Source organism: Botryllus schlosseri, chromosome 12 (assembly GCF_051294905.1).
Source record: "Botryllus schlosseri isolate E-star chromosome 12, Bs_hap1, whole genome shotgun sequence".
In the NCBI taxonomy this organism is placed as follows: domain Eukaryota; kingdom Metazoa; phylum Chordata; class Ascidiacea; order Stolidobranchia; family Styelidae; genus Botryllus; species Botryllus schlosseri.
The window spans coordinates 16,145,422-16,170,921 of record NC_137247.1 but is presented as its reverse complement, the minus strand read 5'-3'; the positions used below and the strand labels follow the sequence as shown (position 1 = coordinate 16,170,921).

Below are 25,500 nucleotides of genomic sequence, written 5' to 3'. Positions count from 1 at the left end.
TATTTTTAGCATATGCCCAAACTGCCAAAAATAACTTATTTTTGGCATTTTTCAATTTTTATTTTTGGCAGTTTTGGCATCGACCTCTAAATAGATATTTTCAGACTCGAATTAGTCCTAGAAACGCTATATTTGGGTCGGTTTATCAAAAGAGACCAAAAAATGTGCAGCATCCACTTATAATCAGTACCAACAAACAATAATAAGAAGAAAAAACCTAGCGATTTCATAGGTTAATAATATCAAACGAAACCACAAAATGTGCAGTATCCATTCGGAATCGGTGCCAATAAGCAAAAAGAATGAGAAGCCTAACAAACACGCTCAACACCTGATTGTTACAGCTTTTGAATAGACTTAAATTGTTCGCACTGTAACAGTGCTTCCAAACTCAAGTCAGCAAAGTTTCTCCTGAATTAAGTTTTCGCCAAACGAATCTGGGAAATATCGGCTTCAACAGTGGCCGTTGAGAGAAAGAATGTTGCCAGTCCTCCACAAAAGGTTTTCAGAGCTTCAAAATTTTGGAGGGCAGAACCGGCTTCCAAGCATCATGAAAAGAGACCACTGCGCTAGTGCCATCGATCTCATCGCGGAAAGAATTTTCTTCCCGATACTTTTCCAGGAGTTCCCTGTGTTGTCTCTCAACACATTCCATTTTGTAGCGCGAACATCCCATCTCCATCAGTCTACCGATATATTTTAGGAGGACTTTTGTCACATCAGATGGCTTTAATATTACCAACTCACATGGAAGAGTCCTGGGAAGATTAGCTGGTTCAAGAACATTAACGCAACAAGACTGTCTGGCAAAACAAGACTGCAGCTCAGAAAGAGCCGGACTGTTTGTTGTGTCACAATGTTCAACTCGATCACAATGCAAAAATCGTGGTTGAATTTGGGGGTTCCAGATCCATGAGCAGAATACAATTTATATTTTAGTAATCAGTACAGCGGCAGCTTTCCATTGATACCCGTTTTATCAAATTTAGCGCTCGGCAAGCCGGTCAAAAATGGCCGTAAAATTGCCTTTGGACAAATGGAAAGTATGACGTAAACCAAATGCAGTCAGTAGTTCAATCTCGCTGTGCCCACACCATTTAGGACACCATGCTTTCTCCCCTAATGGGTGGGCTGGACCCATAGAGTAATAAACCTGCCCTTCACGCGCTCTTCTCGCTTGTAATGCGGTCCTGTTAACACAACACCATGAACGAAATACACTATTGGCAGGCCGTGTTATTTTTGGCATATGCCAAAAATTAGTTATTTTTGGCATTTTCAAATTTTTGTTTTTGGCAGTTTTGGCATCTGGCTCCTGAAATGCCAAAAATAACACGGCCTGGTTATATTGCTGGTTTTCATGACAGTTTTCAAGACTGGACTCGTAAGTCATTTACACTCAATTCATCACATAACGAGTTCGTTTGCAGTTTGAACAGGCGATCTTCACTGCTTGTGTACATCATTTCGTCATTAAAAATCCCCTAACAGTGCTAATTATGCGCACAATTTCTTTGTGCAATGTTGCTCTATTGAAATTTAGTCAACCTCTGGTATGTGGTTTATGAGATGGATATTGCAGCAGGCAACTTGCCTTGGACGGGGAGGCGGAAAAAGTGATAGTGAACATGAGCCAACTACACCGTAACCTGGACGAAAAATGGAATAAAGTCAATTGCAGTGTCGTGGAATGGAAGGCCAAAATCGACTCCTTGCTACCGGTCTGTGATGATTATGCTTGTCACAATGATTTGTTTTTATTAACCATGCTCTTTTCTTCCAGAAATTGGAGTTAATCACGGACCGTATGTCGCAGTGTATGGATTTGTTGCAAGACGCGGAAGAAGGCTACGAAGGGTTTTCCGTGATCAGCAACCTTCCGATCGAAAGCTTGCAAGATCAGATCACCGACTTGAAACGGTTTCAAACCAGCCAAGTGCAACAGACGGCAGTGCAGGTGCGTGTTTAGAAAGTAAATTTCAATGGCATTGTGCGTAATGTATTGGTACAGGATTGTCGACCTTTGAGGCTTGCCAACCAGGTTATGCCACTGAATGCTTTGCAGAATATGACTAATCGCGTACTCATTGGAAATAACTGAAGTAGGTACCTTGACCGGAAACTAAATATTGCCAGTTCAACCTAATCAGGACTATTAACGCATTTAATGGTGACTTCCCTGTCCCATTAATGCATTACTTTCAAAACTGTACAGTAGGGTTGTTCAGAATTGACCGACTTTCAAAAAGTTCAGGTTCTCAGTCCGATTCCCATGCCTTATACCTTAAAAACATATTCTGGCTACTTTTTTTTGTAACTCGTCCCCTGCATCCGTGTGCACATTGAGCTGGAAGAATAGCAGCTGAAAATAGGGGATTCCCCTAAAATCTAAGTGTCACGATTTTACCTAGCCTAGTTAAAGTGACATATAACATGGATTTATGCAGCTGTTGCGGTTTGGAGTGCTACAAAACCCCACTATATAAGGCATTCCTAGTTCCGGATATCATTTCCATGTCCCGCACTGCCTTAGAACTGCTCAAAACTACCTAAAACTGATAGTCATTTTGTTGGATCACATATCCTACACCACTCAAACCTACCCGGCACTGTTCATCAATTTCCTGGATACCCATGTGCAAGAATACAACTGTAAATGTAACATCCACTCACAGCCACATAATAAACATCACCGGAAACGAAAAAATAAGGCAAAGAAAGAGATCAACTTGGCAAAATATTACATAAATCAGGTGGATGAAACGGTTGCTTTCGAGAAATCTGCATATCTGTTCCGGCGATCTTCCACAGCTTGTAGAAGGCTCGCTCGCTGTTTTTTGTCATCCGTTATGAACGCAGCATAGTCGGTATTCAATTTTACCATACGTTCTGCTGCATCATTAACTACTTCAACAGTATTCACAAATTCTTGAGCAGTCACGAAATCCGGATCAGTATGCCATTCCGAAATTGGAAGACTCAACCAATCATGTTCCACATGTATAGCATCAAATAGAAACCACGATTCTGGCCCAATCAAATCAACCATACTCATTGACTCAGAGACAGAGTCAGAGATCAGACTGAGAGGCATAGGCTATACCTCTGCGAAATTTTTCAGGGATTGGCATTTTCAGCAATTTAGCAGCCATCGCTTCTTTCAGTTTGTCAGAAATCTTTGGATTAGCCGAGAACATGGTAAATACCACCATTTCCTCAGTTAGACACCAATGATGTTTTCGCAATTTCTTGTATGCCACATCAGCAACAGTGAGATCGCATAATGAAACGTTTTTCATGTCATGAAGGAATTCGAGATCATTCCAAGGTGCGTCACATGCAATACCAGTTTTCAACCAAGCTGGAACATAAAACAAAGCAATGAATGTATTGATTCGTTCCAACTTTTCAATGAACTCTTCAGAATAGTCCATTTGCTCACTCCACATGAACATTTTTTGACAGTACAGGACTTGACTCATCCATCTAGCGCTATGAGTAGCACCAGGCTTGCGAAAACGATGATCAACATAGTTGTCATCCAAAATCGCCAAGGTGCCTGTTGCACATTCTCTGTAGTCATCTCTTATCAAGACTTCTTTCTGCTTTCCATCATTGGGTTTCATCAGTGGAATTATTTCTTGCTTTGCTTCATCAGCTTTCATCGCCAACCAGCTGCCTTCAATAAACTTCAGCGTTTTATAGCTTCTTGATTTATCAATATGTTTCCACTTCTTCTTGAAGGTATTAAAATCCGTGTTTTCAGGGCCTGTGGTTGTCGATCCAAACAAACACTTCCAAACCTCTCGAATGACCAGTTCATAAATATGATGGCGACAGGCATTGTAGAAAACTTTCCTGTTAATCAATTCTTCAAGTAACGGAACCGCACCTTTGTTTTTACCAGTGTTTGAGGATGTTGTGTCAAACACAAGAGCTCTAACAGATTTTGTTGAATTCCAAAGTTCCAGCAGTTCAAATGATGCATCAGCCTGTGCTTTTCCTGTAGCACTTTCCAGAGCTTGAATGCCAAGAAGTTTCCCTTTCTTAAATGCGCCGGAATACGCAGACGATGCGAGCACTGCCAATGCCTCAAATTGATATCCTAGACGACTCTTAGTGAGCTTTCTATCCCAGTGCAATGCAATGTGCTCTGGTGGATTGGTTGATATTTTTTCAAAGATAGATTCGGAAATTTTCAAACGATTTGCAATGCGTCGTCGATAGGTCCCAGATCTTGAAAGATGGAAGTCATTAGGGTTGCCATCGCAAGCTTTAATCAGTGCTGCAGTTTTCATGGTAGCGGCATTATCCCTGACTTTCAAGCGATCAAAAACCTGTCATAGGTCTTCGTCGCTGAATAGGTTTACAGGAGCTTTTAGAGTCACAAATTTAGCGGAATGACCAGATGTCGACTGTGCAAGTTCAAAATCAGTGCTGTGAGAAGTGTCAGCTACCTGTGAAGATATAGATGAGCTCTCTGTAAATTCACCTTCGCTACTTGATGCTGGTGCAGACTCTCTTGCACTCATGGTCCGTCCCTTTTGTTGCATGATTTTCGCTTTCAACACTTTATCTTTGCCACCGATCGTTGCTAATCTCGGACCCCTTTGATCCTGATAAAATGCTATGTCTTCACGTTTTTTATCGTCAGAAAGAAGTCTACTTGCTTCAATTGTAGCTATCGCGTCAGGGGCTCCTATATCCCATAGCTTACTCAGTTTGGCTTCAAAGTCGCTAAGTTTTTTTGATACATATTGCCGGCCTGCAGTTTTCTTTAGTGACAGCCATTGCTTCCATACTGTTTCCAATCTTTTAGTGGCATTGACTTTTGTGATAGTCTTTATGCCAGCAAGTAACCAAAAACCGATCACTTCATCTACTGCGATCTGGATGTGTGACTTGACTGGTTCATTTTTTAAAAATGAATGCTCTCTCAGGTGTAGCACATATTGCATAGCTTGCCTCAGAGTGGGCAACTTCGATCCCGTAATGGCTAAATGCTGTGTCTGCGATCGTGTTCATCTAGTTTTCTTCGGTACTGCTGCACTAGATGACGATTTTCTTTTTTATCAGACATTAAGCACTACAGCTAATCCTAGAAAAACAGATATACATAAACTCAGCCAAGCAACAAAGAATAGTGGAAAACATTTCAGTTCTTTTAGAGTTTTAGGTCGAACACATACTGCATAACTTGCACAGGAGTAGCCAGATTAGATGCAGTTATAGATTATCGAAGATAGTTATTCCTAAATTGGAAAAACTCATACCAGGATATTGATATCTTGGGATATAACAAAAAATTTAGAGCAACCGACTGGCGGTTTTCCCCAGTCACTGGAATAGACATTTGCAAGCTTTGTTTCTATCCCAGTAGAAAGGAAAAGAGTATCAGGTCTATTATATCAAATAGTTGTATACTGCTATAATACTATGTTCACTAATCACACGCTAAACTCGCTAATAGCATGAGTCAAAACGCCGCCTGATAAGTCCTGCACCTCAATCGTAAACACAGTCCATCAACAACAAAGCAGCAAAGCACCTGACTAATCAATGATCCCCGTTTCACAGCCGTGCTCAGCGCTTCATCAGCGCTAGAATATACGCGTCACGTCAATGAGAACACACGCCATTCCTGTCGAGTCACTGACAACGGGGGAATCCCGTAATTCCGAAGAAAATTTTAGGTGCATGAAAAAACGGCAATGTGCACACGGATGCAGGGGATGAATTACAAAAAAAAGTTGCCAGAATTTGTTTTTAAGGTATAAGGCATGGGAAACGGACTGAAAACCTAGACTTTTTGAAAGTCGGTCAATTCTGAACAACCCTACTGTACAGTAATTAGTAGGGCAAGTTTTTGTTGCAGTTGAATCCGTGGAAAGTTGCATTTATTTTTCACAAAAGTTGCATTTATTTTTTCACAAAAGTTGCACTAAAAGACCATATTTTGGTCGGTTGACTAAAAAAAGAGGTCAACTTCCCAGTTCCACTCACGAAATACAGTTTTCCACCCACATTCTTCATTCGTTGACTGAAAAAAAAGGTCAACTTTCCGGCTCAGCTTCCGAAATACCCGTTACTCAAGTGCTAATTTACGGTATTTCAGTAAAATTTGGCCGTGTATTTCACCAAAATTCTCAAAAAACAGTGACATAATCAAGCGATCTATTTACATATACTGCCAAATATTTCCAGTAAAAAGTTGATTGCATGAAAAATCGAAAAAGTTGCATGAAATGAATCGACAAAAATTCAAAAAAAAGTTGCACCATAAGATTCCTTCAAACAGCTTAAAACAGCATTCTACATAACTTCCGAGTATTTAGGAAGCTGCAGGAAGCTGTAAAAAAAAGTTGCAAAAACTTGCCCTAGTAATTAGCCATTTGTTTTTGAGCAAGATAGTTTCTGGGTTTACAACTCTTGTTTAACAGTTGCAGGAAGTCGAGAAGTTGATCGAATTGACGGGCAATCAGGACATCGAGCTGTCGCCTGAAGTTTTGAACAAAGCTGACGATGTAAGCCGCGTTCAATTTCTGTGCCATTAGGCTCGTCGCGCTAATTCGAAACGTTTTCCAGCTTCGAATGAGAAGCAAGTTGTTGAAAGTATCGACCGACGAGCGGATGAAGCAACTATTGGACGCTATGCGAGATTTCGGGCCCAATTCGCAATTGTTTTTATCAGGTGATACTGTTTAGTATATTGGTACTTGCTGTTGGATATAAGTTGACCCAGATGTTAGTGTTTCAACGGTTGATGAGAGCGGGCAGCACCCAAGCGTGGTGATTCAGGCTTTTGTAAGGCATAAATCCATACTTGAGTATAGGATGCTATGTATTGAGTTTATGTTTTGCGGGATTTGTCACGAATATCAGAATGAAGTGATGAAGTGTTTTCAGTGTGTTGTCTCTTATTTGTCAAGTATGATGTCAAATCAATGTGTTGACCTGTCTTGCGTCTCATTTGGAAAGTAATGTTTTTGATGGAGATGCGCTTTACAACATCGCTTGGAATTCCTATTGAGTTATGTTATATTATCGCAGGCTCTGTCGATGAACCATACGAACGGGCGGTCGCAAGCAACCATATTCCGTATTATATCAAGTAAGACATCTTCATTTCATTGATCGTGTGTTGCCAAGTATGTTAAACCTTGATTGGTAATTCTTTGTGTATTGTGAATGAAAATCATGTGTCCAGACTGTAGATGCATAGGTGGGAATCAGATGTGTTTACCAGACTTCGGCCTTAGAGTAGGGTGCAAGTCCGCCCCCGTTAGATCTGTCTTGTTCCAAATTTTGCTTTCATACCGGTAAATCCCGGAGGCGAAGCGGGTTATTTTGTTGCGTGCCATGCCAAGAAAGTGGGAAAATGTGATATGTCTGAAAGAATCTGTGGTTGCGTTGATAACCATTCTCTGATGTCAAGGGATTTTCGTGTTCCTACGTTGAAGTGGTGTCGTGTCTTTTACGGCCCGTTACATTTCCAGTCACGACAAGGAAACTACAAAATGGGACCACCCGAAAATGATCGAGCTGATGGGCTCGATGATGGATTTGAACGACGTACGGTTTTCCGCCTACCGCACCGCCATGAAACTGCGGCGTCTACAAAAAGGACTCTGCCGTGAGTAGATTTCGGGCTCCACGCCTCTATTCGTCTGACGGGATCCCTGATATTTCAGTTGACTTGGTGACGCTGCCGGCTCTGAGTGACGCCTTCGCGCAGCACGCGACGAACAGCGACAAAATCGGCGTTCTGCAACTGATCGGGTGCCTGACGACTATTTTCGAATCGCTCGAAAAGCAACACGCCACGCTCGTTAACGTTCCTCTGTGTGTCGACATGTCCCTGAACTGGCTTCTCAACGTATACGATATGTGAGTCGCGTTTTAGACTGCTTCTAATTCTATCTACCTAAAACAAGGTCTTGAATACTTACTTGTACCAACGATGATTACTTATACCACCGATGTGTACTGCAACCTAGTGTAATGATCAATATCGCTATATACAGAGCTCTGTAATATTTGATTGTTATTAGTTGTATTTCAATGTATTTTCAGTGGCAGAACTGGTCTCGTCGACGCAGAATCTTTCAAAATCGGACTCGTCGGTCTTTGCCAGGCGTCGCTCGAAGACAAATATTGTTGTGAGTTTGTGACATTTTCGTTGAACGCGAACATAACGACAATGTCCTGTTTGACGTCCGTGCTCGCGAGAGGCGTGCTTATAAATATTTGGTATTCGTAGTCCAGTAACTGCCGATAGTTTCAAATTAATGCTCTTGATAAAATAAAATGTGTTCCTTCTAACGTAATTGAGCATATTATGCACCAGAATGATCATTTTTCAGTCTTTCACGTTAGTGTATCATCCATACAACATGCCAGAGAATCACACAGGAAGCGTCTTCACTGTTTTCTTCTATACTTTAGTGAGCAATTTCGCTTTTTTCTGCTGAAGTTTTCTGTACCAATCTGTTCCACAAGACCAACACAATTGTACCCGATTAAAAAGGACTATGGAGCTGGCACAACTTTAACTAATCTTGTGTTGAAACAAACGAAGTACCGTGTATTGTGCCATGACTTAAGAATAGGAATTGCGAGCCTGTGTTCGAAGTCGGAGGAGAATTGTACGAATTAACCAGAGTTGTTTACGTGCTGGAATGATTCAGGGATATTATGTTCCTGGGAGTAGAAGTATAGCTAACAAAAGTAATATGGGTTCAGATGGCTGGCTACTTAACCTGGAATCCTGTTATCCTGGTGAGATCTTCTTAAGACACAGATATTACGCAAGACATACGAATGTATTTCAGACGTTGATGCAAGTAGGTTTAGCAAATGAGTCTACTGCTTATCTCGAATTAGGAGTTTTATACTAGAGGAAAATTACTCTTGGACAGGATGTCTCTCGGTTGCCAGAATACGGCACTATAATATGCCAGATATATATTTCATGGTTGGACGATAACGGGGGTCGCCTGCACTGTCTCTTCATTTGAAAATGAAATTAGTTATATTAAGTGGAAAAGTCTGCCGCCCGTCCTCTATCGGGGCACCATGCAACAATTCAGGGTTATTATGTTCCTGGGAGTAGAAGTATAGCTAACTAAAGTGTTATTGGTTTAGCTGGCTGGCTACTCAACCTGGAATTCTGTTATCCTGATTGGACGATATAACAGTGATCGTCTGCAGTGCGGTTCTTACTTTTGCTCCATTCCTGAGCATTTTCTCCGCATAAAGCGGTTGTTCGGATTAACCAGTGTCCAGAGTCGACTGTGTCTAGATTGCAAACTAGCTTATTGTCTCACTTTATGAAGTGTTCGTCGTCTGTGAAAGTCCTTTTTCCTAGATTTATTCCGACAAATCGCCCTGCACACCGGTTTCGCCGACCAAGCCAGCCTTAGCAAATTATTGCGAGCCTGCATGCAAATCCCGATACAGCTCGGGGAGGCCTCGCATTTCGGGGGCAGTCACGTGGAACCCAGCGTGAAGAGCTGTTTCGAACTGGCCGGCGACAAGCCGGAGATCGACGCCTCGCAGTTTGTCGACTGGATGAAGCTGGAGCCGCAGTCTCTGGTGTGGTTGCCGGTGTTGCATAGGCTGGTGGCGGCCGAAGACGTGGCGCACCCGGCAAGGTGCTCGATATGCCGGGAGTATCCGATTGTTGGTTTCAGGTTTGTGGGACTTGATATTTGAGAATTTTTGTCGTTTTCGACTGAAAAAAAAATTTTATGATTATATATTTGAATAGTTTATTCATATTGAAATGGAACCGAATATTTCAACATGAATAGACTCCTCAATTGTACAATGTACATCCAAGAAGTTCTTCGATTATATATTCACTACAAATGCGTTTGTGTTACAGATACCGAAGCCGTCATCAATTCAATTACAACATTTGCCAAAGCTGTTTCTTCTCGGGTCGCGTGGCGAGGGATCACAAATTTTATTATCCGATGGTCGAATATTGCACTCCCGTAAGTGGGTTTAGGGGCCGTATACTTCTAGCAATTAGTCGGAGGTGGCCGATTTGAAAACTTCATGGTGCGTCTTCACGACTAAGGCAAAACGACCAACGACACTGTAAATAGGCGCAATTTTTGGGACACATGTTCAGTTACCGTGATATAATGGCTATTTCACACGGTTGTCAGGACAATTTCACTCGTAAAAATGATGCATTCATATCCCAAAATGTCTTCCTTCTTTGAGAAAGGTCATAAATTCTGCCGTTGGCATACATTTTGTGGGTAATCTGTATATTAATTATCGGGATGACAGATTTCGCGTTGCCGGGAGAGGCCGTTCACATTTTCATTTGAGTGCCTCGGAGTCGACTTTTATCAGAATACGCATCAAAATTCTCATGCAACCAAGTCCGAGTTCGTGTACCATCTAAATCAGGGGCGGGCAACAGACGGCCCGCGGGACGGATCCGGCCCGCGGACAGTTTTCCGTCTTACATGATAGTGTTGCCCGCGGCCCCTGTCTTCCGAGATTCCCCACTACTTGCTTACATACGTCAAATGTTAGTGATTGTATGTCATTATACACATGTATGCGCACTGCGCAGCGAGCGAGGGTGGAGCTTACGCGTAAATACGTCAAAGGGAGAAGACTTGTTGCATTATCGGCATTTACGATGTACTCAACCCTAATGTCATATGTGGTAATCATGGTGTTTGTTGACTACAATGGTCATTAACACAAGGCACATATTTCTTATTTTTGATTCCGTAACCGTCGACTTGTAGCACGTCCCACTACTAGGCTTCTGTAAGACACCGCTTATGCCAGTGGTCGCCAACTCAAAACGGGTCGGGGGACACTTTCAAATTTCGTGGAGGCCGCGGGCTGCATGAATTCAATATCGAGATAAAGTAGGCCACATAATTGAACGGAACGACCACGCTATCTCGTCACCTACTGAACCCTAATGAATTGATATCTTGGTAAATTTGGGGTAGCGGGCTTATCGAACGCCTTCAGATATTAATTAAGAATTGCACTGTGTGTTGATTGATCAGAGAGAAGCAGACATGGTGAACTGGTGGTGCCTGTATGACAATGCTGTTCTCAAATCCACATTGTTCTCGTCATTATTGGCGATAAATGGCTTTGAAGTTATATTGCTGTCGTTAAAATTCATTCATTAAATACGATTTATTCCTTGTATATGTGGATAAAAGGGCGAATAATGTATCGATTCAGCCATCTGGCCCGCCAAGTTCTTAATTTTCCTGTATCCGGCCCGTCGATTGGAGAAGTTGCCCGCCCCTGATCTAAATGATAGTATACTGAGCGTAATCGCTATCTTTGCTCCGATTATTCGAAATTTCATGCCGGTGACCTCATATTTTGTGATAGGATATACGATGTTGCTTCCAATTCTCTACTAGTCGCTGACGAGTGTCAGCCGAACATATTCGGGTTCATTTCAACACGAATATGCTATTCAATTGAAATCCAATGCGTAAAAATTACTAGTTTGGTCTATAAACTGCGGGGTAGAAGCGGGACTTGCCTAAAAATCATACAAAACAAGTTTGACGCAATTCCAACCCGTAGAAGTAATTTGAGTTTTTCATCAATAATTCTGGGATTACTTATTATATAATTATGCTATTTTTTTTAATCCAAAATGTCAAACTGCGGTAACTTCGCTTCTACCGGTTGAAAGTGAGCAAAAATTACTATTTAATGGGGTTGACAGCAAAATTTGAAATTTTTTCAATTTTTTTATACAAAATTTTCTAATTGCTGTGCATTGACATATAGCTGTTGGAATTAAGCCAAATTTAGGGTGCAGCGTTTTCTTTTTGGCGACCTAACAATTTAATTTGCGAATTCCCAGAATCTGAAAAAAAAGTTGACCTCTGACACCAATGCCGTTGATTTTCTCGCTTCTTGCCAGCTTTATGCGTCTCACGGCGTTAGTCGGTTTCTCGATATTTTAGCCGACGCCACGGTTAAACCCCCTCTTTACAGACCTCGTCGACGGAAAACATCCGTCAATTCACCAAAGTTCTCAAGAACAAGCTTCTACGGAAAAAGCTGCTGAAACGCTACCAGCGCATTGGCTATCTGCCCGTTTCTTCAACCGACAAAGACTCGTCGCAGTGGATGACTTCGCCCGACAGCACCATGAACAAGTCCGGCGACATTAACACGTCGCTCGTACAGTCTCGGAACGATGACGAAATGGTCGCTGGAAGGTATGGAAGCTGTTAAAGTCGTTGGTGTGAATAATGATTTATTTTATTTTCAGCATTAGCAGTGATACGCTCAGCGATACCATGATCACGCACAGGTGAATGTTTGTAAATTTTCCTATTTTGAAAGTTTGGGACCTAGATACGGCATTCAGTAGTCCTTGGTCCTAGTCTCGAGTCATATGACTTGGTTTGAGTCATTCACGCACAAGGACTCGAGTACAAGTCGGGTCGATATAGAAATTGACTCGAGTCGAGTCATTTTGCGCAATTGAGAAAATGACTCGAGTCAAGTCGAGCCACCAAAGAATCGTGACTCGAGTCATTACAACCTTGCATTAACGTTCGTAGCTTTGTGCTACATACTTTTAAAGTGTCGTTTACACCGAAAAATTGTGTGCGGAAACAGTCGTCACTAAATAGGCTAGGTAATCTGTTAGGACGTGTGAAATGGCAGTATTATTTGTTTTCATCTGGAGGCCGTAGCCTTAAGTATAGGCCGCGGTTGATGTCTGCCTCTCCAAGTCCAATCTTTATAGTCCTTGCAGATTAGTGGTGTTTATTTACAAGATTGTTATTTCTTCCAACCGTATTCACACGAATAAATCTCCGATGCTTCATCGTTTTCAGAGACGAAGAACACGACCTTATCCTGCAATACTGCCAGACAATGGGTTCAGTCGCGTCTTCACGATGGCGATCTGTGAGTTGTTACTTATTTTTTGTTTGTTAACTGGGTAATAGTCTCGACACAGAGTAGTGGAAGTGCACACAACGTACTGTCCGTAGATACTTTGTATGTCTGCTCAAAGTAATAAGGAAGGAAGTCTCAATCCTTTCTATGGTTGTCTAGTATATTATTTTTTCATGGTAAAGCATTTTGAAATGCTGAGTTTGATTTCAGTTTCTAAATATTGTTGTTGTCGTTTCAAAATAAGGTATTCGCCCACGGTGCCTAACATCACTATTCCTCACTACCTGAAACGGCTTCGGTGATGGCAACAGCATTCTATCAAGGGAGATTCAGCCGATATAAATAGGCATTGGGCATCTGGCCTTGACGGCGTGTGATGGCCCAGATACTGCCAAGACCGAAATACATAGAAAATGGCTGACGGCTTCCCACAAGATCACGCTTTATAGTCTTTCAGCTAGAAACATGCCTTGCTAGCCCCAATATCGATTCCTTAGTCGCGTCGTGTACTGCAGGCGGCTCATAGTTCAAAATCAAATGAAATTGATGGTCGTGATATTTCTTATAATTTTACTTCTTCAATAAAATAATATATCTTTTATGTTAACTATGCCCATTGCCCACGTGGTTGCTCAATTTTGTGGCCTATTTTGTCACGGTATGCATTCCCGCGGCCTCTACGAAATTTCAGAAGTGGCACGCAACCCTTTTGAGTTGGTGACCAACGATTTACACATTACGGTTTCTGCTTCAATTACAAATAGTTTGGATGTGTCTGGCAACTTTGACCGGGGAATGGGTGGAAATAAACTACCTCACTTTAACATCTACTATAGTATTATTATTGACGACTGTTGTGACCTCTCTATGTGAACTGTAAGCAACCCGTTCAAATTATCGTTTCAGAATGGTCACAGTTCGACACACAGCGATGTCTCCACCGCAGAGGAATCTGACATTCGTGCCGTCATTCAGGAAATGGAAGATGAAAACGACCGACATTCTCATCACGATCTGCTTCGGTATGTATGCAGTTCTTGCTGCCGTCTTGGATAGATATTCAGCAATGACTAGCTCACTGGTTCTCCAATTTTATTCAGGTCGACTTGGAACGGCGATTCGAACTCGGATCGAGCAGGGCCTTTTTCGCGCCACAGTCAAATCTTCTATGAAAACACGGTAACGCATTTATTAAGTGGTTATTTTCCAGCCATTTATGTGTCTCTATCGTCGCAGAACTTCGTTGTCGAAGGCAAAGCGCAGACAGTCATTGAACACTCGGTTGAAACGCAACAACACAGCACTCGCTTCACACACATTGTGGTGAGTCGCATGTTTTTACGATGCTCAAGTATAATTTCGGTTTGGGAATGTCGTGAGGTTGCCTTGATAGGAGATGAAGTCCTGTATTTACTAGCATAGTTTGAACAAGAACTTAATTTTTGCATACTTGGTCGGTTGCTTAATATTAACAGAACACGAGTTCTAATGTAACGAGACTATGAGAGTGTCCACAAACATATTTTGAACTTTAACTTGAGCTTAATCAAGGGTTGTTCGTACGCAGGTATCGATATAGGTCATGATGGCGAAGCACTTACTAAGGTTTCAATTGAATACCAGTTGTAATATAATGCGAGTGTCCACAAACAGAATTTGAGTTTGATCAAGATCACTAAATTGTTTCAATGCTAGTTAGAGTCTGGTCAATAGGGCTGTTCAAAAAACCTTTTTATTCCTGAATCTTGCTGGCTCGGTAATTAAATCGTTGGGTTGCCTTGAAAAACGACACACACCAAATTTGAGTTCATTCCAACCGGTAATCGCAGATTTCTTACAGTTTGAAAATTTTATATTCACTAAAAATGCATAATCTTTTTTTCAAGTTTTTCTGTCAACCCCATGAAATTGTTGCGCGGTCTTCAAAAACGATGCTAAACAAATTTGACTCAATTTCAACCCGTAGAAGCGGAGTTATTTGAGTTTTTCGGTGACAATTCTTAGATTATCCACCGATCAAGGATAATCCCAGAATCAATCAACTGAATGAATACTAGTTCTGATATCATGGGAATGTCCGCAAACATATTTTGAGCTATATGTTGAGTTTCATCGAGCCTATTGGGTTGTTGAATTGCACTTTTTAAGTCATGCATGCATAGCGTTTATTTTAATTACAACTGAACATTAGTTGCAATACAATGGACCATACATATCAAGAAATTTGTGTAAGAACACACATGACATAACTTGGATTGCAATGCGACATGAAGTTAGATGTAAAGAGATATCAAGATCTTGAATAATCTTTTGTTATTTCAGAAACACTCTAGCGGTCATTCAGTGGATGCCTCCAATTCAGAAGAGCACTAAATTAGTATCTTATCATATAAATCCACCACAGAAGGTGCTGCCTGCGGTTCCAAGTGTTATTTGTCTGCAACTACTAGCAAATGATATTTTTTTCTTTTATCCCGGTAGTGCCACGGTGGCGAGTGCCTGAGTACGTTTCATATTGATATTTTCTTTTATCTTCTCTTTTGTTATGGTACTATACTAATAATTCTTTTAAATAATGTTCAAAATTGTGCTGTTAGAATAGTGTATATATATGAATGGCTTCATTTTCTCTCAGTGATTTATCGTGTCTGATTTTGAATAGTGAACGGAATGGTACGTTGAACTTGTGGTGTCTCTACTTCAGTGTGGTTGCAGGTGGCCAGCTCAAAATAGCAGATATTTATCCATGTCCTCAACCTTGTAGATGTGCAGGCAGTGTCTCAAAACCCGAAGTTAAGTGATTCTAATCCCCATTGGAAATAAATGTCACTTTTCCAACATGCCAGCGTTATGAGTTATTACTGCTACAATGTAAAAGGATTGATGGATAGGGCTGGTAGGAATCGACATCTGTGTAGGTGAGATCACGAATTGGTCCCAATCAGAGGCAAATCTTGAAATATGTCGGAGCAGAATTCTTCACTTTCCCGAATAACTTGAATTGGACTCGACTTGCGTGAAATCTGAATGGGCTCCTGACTCAGAGTCAAACTTTCAAGTCGTATAGCATTCCCAACCTCTCAGCTGCACTGAGATGTTACCACGTGATCAATACTTATACTTCCTTGCTGTGTTACATTTACGATGTGGCTGACTCTCTCAGCAGCGAGATAGCAGACAAAGTATCTACTGCATGTCCTTCACTGGCAGCACCGTAACTGCCGCACCCCAAACCCCCCAATTGGGGGGGGGGCCCGAGCTCGAAGGGGGCCCAAAATTATTTCGTGAATTAGCATGAATCATAGAGTATTTTTTGAAAATTTATGCAATTTTTTCAAGTTTTTCGCGCTGCGCGCGAATTCAAGTAGCCATTTATCTATTTTATAAGGTATTGGGCCATTACCGCCCTACGACCCACCAAGACATACAATCAAGTTTTAGGCCATATAACATGCGACTCCGAGAAGTGTGCCAGAACGATCGGCACTGAGAAAAGCTTGGCCGAAAAGGTCTATGCCCTTATGCAGACCGAAGACTTCGTTATATAGGCTATACAAAATACATATAGGTTTAATTGTCCATAGGCGCCTAAATGACTGGCGCCGAATGTTCTTGTCCTTGCAATCTGAACCTCACAAGACAAATATCATCCCGCTGGGAAAAAGTTTATGCCAGTGAAGAAATACAAATTTGAAATCGTGTGCGTCTCTTAGTTTAGAAGCCTTCGTTGAGACGATTCTATATTTTTTGATATAGCAGACTGAAAGTCACGAAATAACATCATGTAACGAAGTCATATCAACGGGTCCGCCCGCCCGAAGATGTTTAATCATTATTTACGGGCCCTCCCGTTTTTAAGACACTTCACTCAGCTCTACCGGTAAATCTAATTACGTGAGTAGAGAGGACAATAAATTGATAGCACAATATATATGCAACCGCCGATCTGATTGACCGATTTTATCATAAATTATCGAAAATTTTCGCGCTTGGCGCTGGCTCACAATACATGTACAGATAATTTCGTGACAAACGCGAACAACGTGATGGGGGGTCGTTTTATCACCCTCTGGGAGCCCAAGACCCACGTTTTGGGGGCCTGACGAGGTGCTGTTTCGTTCCTACCAACGGGTATACGCCCGAAGATGTTTAATTATTATTGAGTGGTCCTAGTGGTGGTCCGAGTATTTGGTTGTATTAAGATTTATATCTAAAAGTAGCATATACATCATAAGTTATAGCTGCAACATGCCACCCAAGATGCCTCCCAAGAAATCTGAACAAAGTGAAGCTGATGCCATTCGCAAGTTGCTTCCAAGATTCGAAGATGAACTACTTGCCAGGATAAAAGATGACCTGCCATCAATCATCAATATATGTCTACAGGAACTTCTTAAATCAAGATCGTATGATACCTCCAAATTGCAACATTCTCTTGATGCGATAAATGTATCAATCAAAGAACTGAACAATGATATCCAGACAGTAAAACATGCACAGCAATTTCAAAGCGAAAAATTTGATGAATTAATGAACGAGATTACTCAGGTCCAGAAGATGGCGAAAGCAAATGCTGAAAACATACGAGAGAACACTGAATTAATCAATTCGTACAAAGAATATTCTACACAATTGGAAGGAAAACTGGAGGAATTTGACAGACTCTCGCATGGAAATTCTGGAATTTCACAACATTCCAGAACAGGAAAATGAAAGCACTGATAGCCTCATCAAAGAATTACTTTCTCTCATGAACATTGATATTTCGGAAAATGACATTGATTACTCATTTAGAAGACGAAAAGCTAAAAATAAAGAAACTGGTCCCATTATTGCTAAATTTATCTCCCGCAAAACTAGGAACCACATCATGTCTTCTCGCTCGAACCTCAAAGCTGCTCATAACTCCATAAACATACCAGATGTATCGAAAGTTTTCGTTGTGGAAAATCTCACACCAAAAGCACTGAATCTGCTTTTCAAGGCAAAAGACCAAAAAAGAAATCAGGATATTCCTTTCTCTGGACAAGAAATGGCAAAATTCTTGCAAGAAAAAATTCCGACGCCAACATACTTGTCATCGAGAATGAACAAGATTTAGTAAAGATGAGTTAAATTCCTGTTATATGGCTATCAGAACTTCTGTCTCTATTATAATGCTTAACCAGCAGTATAATTTGGAAAAAGTGTTTCCTTTCTCACACCTCGGTAATATAGAATTTCATAATTTATTTTCCTGTGATAACAGACCCTATCTAACTTCTGACACCAGAAAATCACATAACCTTAAAACTAATAAGATTGATTTTTTGAATGTACAGGACTGTAAATACCAGGATACAGAACGTGGTCCACCATATTTCAAATTCAGAAGTTATGGCCGACATGCAATGCTCCTGGGCCATGTAAATATTAGATCAATACAGAAGAATTTTGACGAATTACACAATTTTCTTTGCTCCCTTGACTATCCTATTTCAATTCTTGGTATATCTGAGACCAAACTAAAGAATGACCCAATAGACAATATAACTATAGATGGCTATACATTTATTCACAGTCCCACTGAATCCAATGCTGGTGGAGTGGGATTTTATATCAATAATAATGTTTCTTACAAACTGTTGAGTGAATATGCTCTTCAAGAATGCAATATTGAACAACTCTGGATTGAGTTTGAAGGATCCAACAGTGATTCAAAAAACATAGTCTGCGGTGTGATCTATCGACACCCAAAAGGCAACTTGAAGAACTTCATAGATAATCTCTCATCTAGTCTTGACCAATTAACAAACGACGGGAAACAATTCTTATTGATGGGTGACATGAACATAGACCTTCTTCGATCATCCCCTACTGTACATGATTACTTAGATATGATTACCAACTATGCCTGTATTCCCATGATAACTAAACCTACTAGAGTGACCAGAACATCGTCTACTTTATTGGATCATATGTATACTAACATCGTCGATCTTCGTTTAACGCCTTCTATAATTAATTCAGACCTGACTGATCATTACCCTATATTTTGTCTCTTGGAAACCACAACCCGATTTATCAATAGCCGCTACAAGCGTAGGGATTTTGGTAGTATGGACTACGACAGTTTTACGGATGATATCGAGGAAATATCTGCCAATCTGTACCGAACAGAAATTGATGAAAAAAACTATGATTTAGTTTTTGATAAATTTATGCACGATATATGTGATGTTGTAGATAAACATGCCCCATTGCGAATTCAATCAAAACGCGAACGCAGACTCTCTGCAAAGCCATGGCTGTCCAAGGGCATCTTGACATCTATCCGTAATAGGAATAAGCTGCATAAGTATTTATTACTCAATTTTTCTGCTTGCAACCACTCTCATTACAAGTCCTATGCAAATCTACTTTCCAAAGTCAAAATAAAAGCCAAGGAACTTTATTACAAAAAGCAATTTGCACAACATAGAAATAACCCAAAAATCGCCTGGAAAATGATTGGTGAAATAATAAATCGTGGCACAAATACTTGCATACCAAACAAAATCATAGATTCGGAAACTGGTCTAACCAAAACTGATCAACGTGAAATATGTGAAGCGTTCAACCATTTCTTTTCATCAATTGGTTGCAAACTAGCCAACCAAACTGCTCCATCACAGCGAACTTATGGCCTTTCACCAGAATCTTCCATCTTCATGAAACCTATCACAAGTGCTGAGGTCATAACTGTTCTTGCATCACTAGAAAACAAAAAGTCTCAAGGTTATGATATGCTACCAAATTATATTGTTAAATTAATTGGCACTCAACTTAGTGATAGTTTGGTTACTCTCTATAACCACTCATTAAATCTAGGAATCTTCCCAAACTATCTCAAAATAGCTAGAGTCATTCCCATATTCAAAAATGGTGACAGAGACATTATCTCAAACTACCGGCCAATATCTATCCTGTCGCCCTTTGCAATTATCTTTGAAAAACTATTATTTCAAAGACTAAATGATTTCTTATGCCACAAAAAATTGTTAAATCAATGCCAATTCGGATTTCGACAGAATCATACTACCTCTCAAGCTGTTATTCATATGACCTCGAAACTATATGATATACTATGTGCGAAGCAAACTGGATGTGGAGTATTTCTCGACCTGAAAAAGGCTTTTGACACCGTTGATCATACTATCTTAATAAAAAAACTTGAGTATTACGGTGTTCGTGGAATTGCAAAAAACTTTTCAGTTCCTACCTGAGAAATCGATCCCAATTTGTTGAAATCAATTCAATCAAGTCATTGGAACTACCAGTAACTACAGGTGTTCCACAAGGCTCTGTGTTGGGGCCACTATTATTCATCATATTTATAAATGATATTGTCTACTCCTCCCCAGGAAATATCACACTCTTTGCAGATGATACTAGTATTGTCACATCTGGATTTGACTATGCATCTGCCATTGACAATACTAACTCTGAACTAGCCTCCGTTAGCAATTGGGTGTCTTCGAATAAATTACATATCAATCCCCTCAAAACCAAAATTCTAGTATTTGACTCTAAAGGATCTCTCAACAATGCGATCGCAGAATTCAAACTAAAGGACTCCTTGATTAAAACCAGTCAATCTGTCAAGTATCTAGGTATTATTATCGATGATAATCTAGTATGGGACCATCACATCAACTACATAGCAAGCAAAATGGTCCGTGGACATATGAGCATGCGACACTACAGCATGCGAGACTTCGGCATGCGACAATTTGGCATGCGACACATGAGCATGTGGGTTAAATTACGGGTTAGGGGTAGGTTAGGGTTGGATTTATGGTTGAGTTAGGGTTAGGGTTTAGGTTAGGTTAGGCTAGGTTAGGATAGGTTAGGCTATGTTTCGGATTAGGGTAAGTTTTTGGGTTATACAGTCACATGCTGAAGTGACGCATGCTGCTGTGTTCCATGCCGAACTGTCGCTCTCCATTGTGTCGCATGCTCATATGTCGGGCAACCAAGCAAAATATCTCGTGGCATTGGTGCACTCTATCGCCTGAAGAAGCTGGTTCCAATATCACTTCTCCTACCTGTTTATCATGCGCTCGTCCACTGCCATCTTACATATGGAATAACAGTGTGGGGCTGCTCTTACAAGAAGCATATCAACAAGCTCCAGGTATTACAAAACAAAGCCATTAGGATTATATCTAATATACCTGCACGTAGCAGGGTCAGTCCTGAATTTAGAAAATTGGGCATTCTCAAGGTCTCGGATTTGTATGAATTTGAAATTGTAAAAATCATGAAACAATATAATGAAAGAACATTACCTGAATATTTCGACAACTTTTTTCAATGCCCCAATTCAATTCACCATTATAACACAAGATTCTCACAGAATCAGTCCCTATTTGTTAAATTGAATTCATCAAGACTGTCAAGAAATTCCCTATCTTATATAGGTGTGAAATTTTGGAACAATGTACCAACTTTGTACCGTACTCTTCCTTATCATACATTTAAAGCTCGCTATTGCAAATTTATATTATCCAAGTACTAAGAAGAACATATCTCATGACCACAGTAATGTTGTTTGTTGTTTTGATTCATTTAAAATGCTACAATAATATTACCACTGTGTACATGGGTCAAATTGTTATTTTCTGATCACACTGTTGTGTTAACTATGGTAACCGTCCTTCACTAGTGTTGCTGTCTTTTATTTACTTTTGTTTATTTCGTTACTCTTTGCGGTGCTACTTGACTGAGAGAAAAAATTGATCCATATTATAATTAATACTGCCAATATGCTTGGGTGACTCCGGCCTAGAAGACTTCGGTCATATCGGGTCTCCCAGTCTATACCGTGCAAATTATAGTGAGGAAAAAATTTAAAAAATGTATACTATTGGACGTGAATGTTTGTGGACATTGCCTTTACTATATTTCATGGTTGACGAATAAAAGAACTCTCTCTCTCTCTCTCTCTCACCTTTTCAGACACACCTCACTCAGCTCTACCGGCAAATCTGATTACGTGAGCAGAGAGAAGATAAAAATTGATAACAATATATGCAATTCCCGATCATACTGACCGATGAAATCATGAATTCTAGAAATTTTCCGCGCTTCGCGCGCTTAGTTGACAAAAGCTGATTCACTAAACAAACTCCCAATGGATATGATGAATAGCGGTAGACAGAGTATCGCCGGAGGGGGGTCTGGGGGGGCGAAGCCCCCCATAAGTTCGGTCTATAACCCTATGGGGGGCCCAAGACCAAAGTTTTTTTTGGGGGGGGCCTGACGAAGTGCTGTTACGGCCCTGTTCACTGGTAATATAATATCACTACGAAAATCGAATGTGACCTGTCACAGTCGATACTACAACGATACATAACCTTATTTATTAAGTATGGGTTGTGTGAAACAATGTGGGCTCCTCGAAGTTGAAAATCTTTGTATTGCATATGTCTCAATGCGAATCCATGTTGAGCTTTATGCAATATTGGAGTATCAGGGTTGTAATATCTCATCTCGAGTTGCAATCTTTCATAGATTACAGGGATATATATCCGTGATAGACTCTAGTCACTTTCTTGAAAAATCGAAAATGACTCGACTCGATACAATTTGTGTATTGACTAGACTGGTACAAGACTTGTACAAACTACGTTTTCACGGGAGGAGGGGTATACTCCGCGCTGCGCTATGAAGCATATCTGAAGCACGCAACTCGAAATCGGGGTGTGTTATCTTCCTTCCTCTGGGGTCGCATTTGTCCAGCCAGATGTTGGTCAAAACTGCGTGTCAGAGTGTGTTCCGGGTTGCACACCACTAGCCTACGCTAAAGAATCCGGAGAAAAGAGAAACGAATGTCGGACAAATCCTATCATGAATTCAAATCAACTTGTGTAATACAAAGGTCGGCACATTTTCATGATGAAGTCATACTGTTGGCTACCCAACACAGCGACCTTAATTTTACTAAATATCCATAGGAAATCGCGAGGAATTTTTTGTTGCGAGAAATTCACCAAATATTACATACATATTTAAAGATTGCTCTGGTGCCGTTGGCCCGTTGTAACCCAAACTTATAACCTTCGTGACCCATACTTTGGGAACCCCTGTCTTAAGATAGGCCCAGAAACTGTCTTTTATCTGTTTGAATAAACATGTTTACAGTGACAAAATTAGACTTGACCCGGCACTTTTCTCGTCCGGTAATCTGACTTCTGTAATTTGTAAAAAGTGTCCTCCTTTCCGGATCCCAAAATATGGTAACCCTATGTTACAGCATTCAAGTGAATGATATCTAGTTATCCAAGATTCAAGTCAATAAACGTTCATCATTAAATATAATTACACTTCCATGCGGTGGCGTAGGAGCATACTGCAGTTGACTGTGTCACCTTGAATTGGACTTCGGATTATTATCTCGATATACATACAATACATTGGGTTATAATTTTCATCTGAACAAGCTACACATACAATGTACAAATGCGATAAGACACAATGCAATGTAATGCAATGCAATGCAATGTATCTCAACAACGTACAACACTTGCCATATTATTGCCGAGCTATCGTTCACGCAATGCATGCCATGACGTCATTCTATCGTTTGTCGAGTACTTAACGCGAGAACTGAGAAATACTCGCAGACTCTTTTATAACCGCTACCCTAACAACGTCTTATTCTCTCTAAATATACTTCGTGTTTGAGTAAACAACTCAACATCTGTGGATTGAAGAACTCGCAAACCTCAGTACAGGACTTCCAGGTTATGTAGCCAGCAAAGCTAACCTAATATATATCGGTCAGCTACTTTGTTATTACAGGAATGCCGCCAAGTCCCTATACTGTTGCATGGTGCCTATGGGTGAGTTTGGTCCCAGACTTACACCTCTTACGAAGGATATAGACGTTCGTCATCGACCGCCATCGTTGGAAATCGAACAGGACATTCTATCCCGTAACCCGTTTTTATACCATTTCTGAAATAAGCTTCACGACAGCAGATTTCCCTATCATTCTCGTGTATTATATGGTAATTATTAGAGTGTGCCTTTTCGTAATCATCGCCTACTTGATTATAGTATGGACATTTGTTACCGAATTTCCTCCATGGCGAGTAATAATGAAATTAAACCCTTTTCGGCCCCTAACGCTGGCGTTGATAACCCTAAAGATGTTAGGCGCAATAGAACTTTACCCAGTGAGCTCGACGACAAGGTTAGTCCGCTCAAGGATACTCAAGTAGAAGTTATAGTTCTACATCGATACTTCGCGGCGCCCGCGGCCGCGATCAGAGCGATTTTCCCGCCGTAACATTAAGCTTGTACTTTCAACATTTTCTACATAATCAGTAGGGCAAGTTTTTGTTGCAGTTAAATCCGTGGGAAGTTGCATTTATTTATTTATTTTTGAAGAAAGTTGCAAAAGTTGCATTTTGACCACTTGCTCGGTTGACTAAAAAAAAAGGGGGGGGGCAATTTTCCGGCTCAGCTCCCGAAATACCCGTAAAATCGTTACTTCGGTGCTGTTTTATGGTGTTTCAGTCGAATTTGGTCGCAAAAAGTTGCATGAAAAAAATGGACAAAAGTTGCACTATAAGATTCCTTCAAACAGCTTAAAACAGCATTCTACATATCTTACGAGTATTTAGGAAGCTGCCGGAAGCTGTAAAAAAAGTTGCAAAAACTTGCCCTAATGATCAGCTTTCACTTGAGAAGCTTCAACTGCGCAATCACATTCAATTCACATCAGCGCGGTCGGTGCTACTAACAATTTGCTAGCCTCCTGTCCCGGTTATAGTCACACTGCTATTCACGTAGTACTAGTAGCCTATCGATATATGATTAATTGTTAATAATTTTCAATTCTCCCTTGAGCAATCGCGATATGGGATTTTAGTTACACGTTCTGCTCTTGCAACGTTCATTTCTTAAAGCAGTACACAGCAGACCTTACCTGCCAGTCTTTTGAGTTCATTTTTGAGCATTTTCCACATGGCAAATCCAGCCTGCGAGTTGTTTTTGCGAACACCGCACTCATCTGGTTACGGTAGATTGCAATCATTTACCACTGTATCCATGTAGGCTACGACGTGGGCACTAGCGCTGTCACATTACATGTCATCCTACGAGATACGATCTTGTGTCGTGATACTATAGAGACAGTCTCTATAGTAATACTATAGGGCACTATGGTGATACATTCGCCACAGGTTCCAATTTAGTCAGAGTATAGATAACTAACCTCCGTAGGTTAATTATCTATAGTCAGAGTGAAATCTGACGCCTGACGTCGTTTTCAGACTTGCGCGCACGACCGCACGTGTGGCTTCGAGTTGACAGATGTATGTTCGGTTAATGGATACTCATTACTCATGAGTTCAATTTTGCTGTGACAAGCAGAAGTTGGGTCGTATTTGGCCAGTACGATGCCCTTCTGTAAGCGATATTCGAAGCTACACGGGGTCTGTGGACGGTTTCGGCTGGTTGGTCTCACGTCTGAACGGTTGAGCCTTGTGTCGAGTATCATAGAATTTAACGTTCATCTATCAAACGATACCTTTATCGCCGATA

At 40.7% G+C, this 25,500-nt stretch overlaps 1 protein-coding gene and 1 long non-coding RNA gene across 4 annotated transcripts in view; one reads left to right on the top strand and one right to left on the bottom strand.

Annotated features, from left to right (window-relative positions):
• Positions 1-15,610, top strand: part of LOC145451710 (utrophin-like) — a 61,800-nt gene extending 46,190 nt beyond the window's left edge. For all 3 annotated transcript variants that reach the window (XM_080329924.1, XM_080329923.1, XM_080329925.1), the window contains 17 exons: positions 1,583-1,721; positions 1,784-1,957; positions 6,441-6,524; positions 6,586-6,691; positions 7,051-7,111; positions 7,497-7,633; positions 7,692-7,887; positions 8,074-8,159; positions 9,368-9,692; positions 9,887-9,998; positions 12,010-12,236; positions 12,290-12,331; positions 12,864-12,936; positions 13,834-13,949; positions 14,028-14,106; positions 14,164-14,250; positions 15,250-15,610. In XM_080329924.1, the coding sequence (XP_080186050.1) occupies positions 1,583-1,721; positions 1,784-1,957; positions 6,441-6,524; positions 6,586-6,691; positions 7,051-7,111; positions 7,497-7,633; positions 7,692-7,887; positions 8,074-8,159; positions 9,368-9,692; positions 9,887-9,998; positions 12,010-12,236; positions 12,290-12,331; positions 12,864-12,936; positions 13,834-13,949; positions 14,028-14,106; positions 14,164-14,250; positions 15,250-15,300 (2,095 nt within the window). In that variant the 3' untranslated portion in view covers positions 15,301-15,610. The remainder of the gene's footprint in view (positions 1-1,582; positions 1,722-1,783; positions 1,958-6,440; positions 6,525-6,585; positions 6,692-7,050; positions 7,112-7,496; positions 7,634-7,691; positions 7,888-8,073; positions 8,160-9,367; positions 9,693-9,886; positions 9,999-12,009; positions 12,237-12,289; positions 12,332-12,863; positions 12,937-13,833; positions 13,950-14,027; positions 14,107-14,163; positions 14,251-15,249) is intronic.
• A 3,731-nt stretch (positions 15,611-19,341) lies between these two features.
• Positions 19,342-25,285, bottom strand: LOC145451735 (uncharacterized). The gene is made up of 2 exons (XR_013919014.1): positions 20,994-25,285; positions 19,342-19,661 (listed from the first exon to the last, which is right to left on the bottom strand). It is a non-coding gene; the product is annotated as an uncharacterized LOC145451735 (long non-coding RNA).
• Between the last annotated feature and the right edge of the window lie 215 nt (positions 25,286-25,500).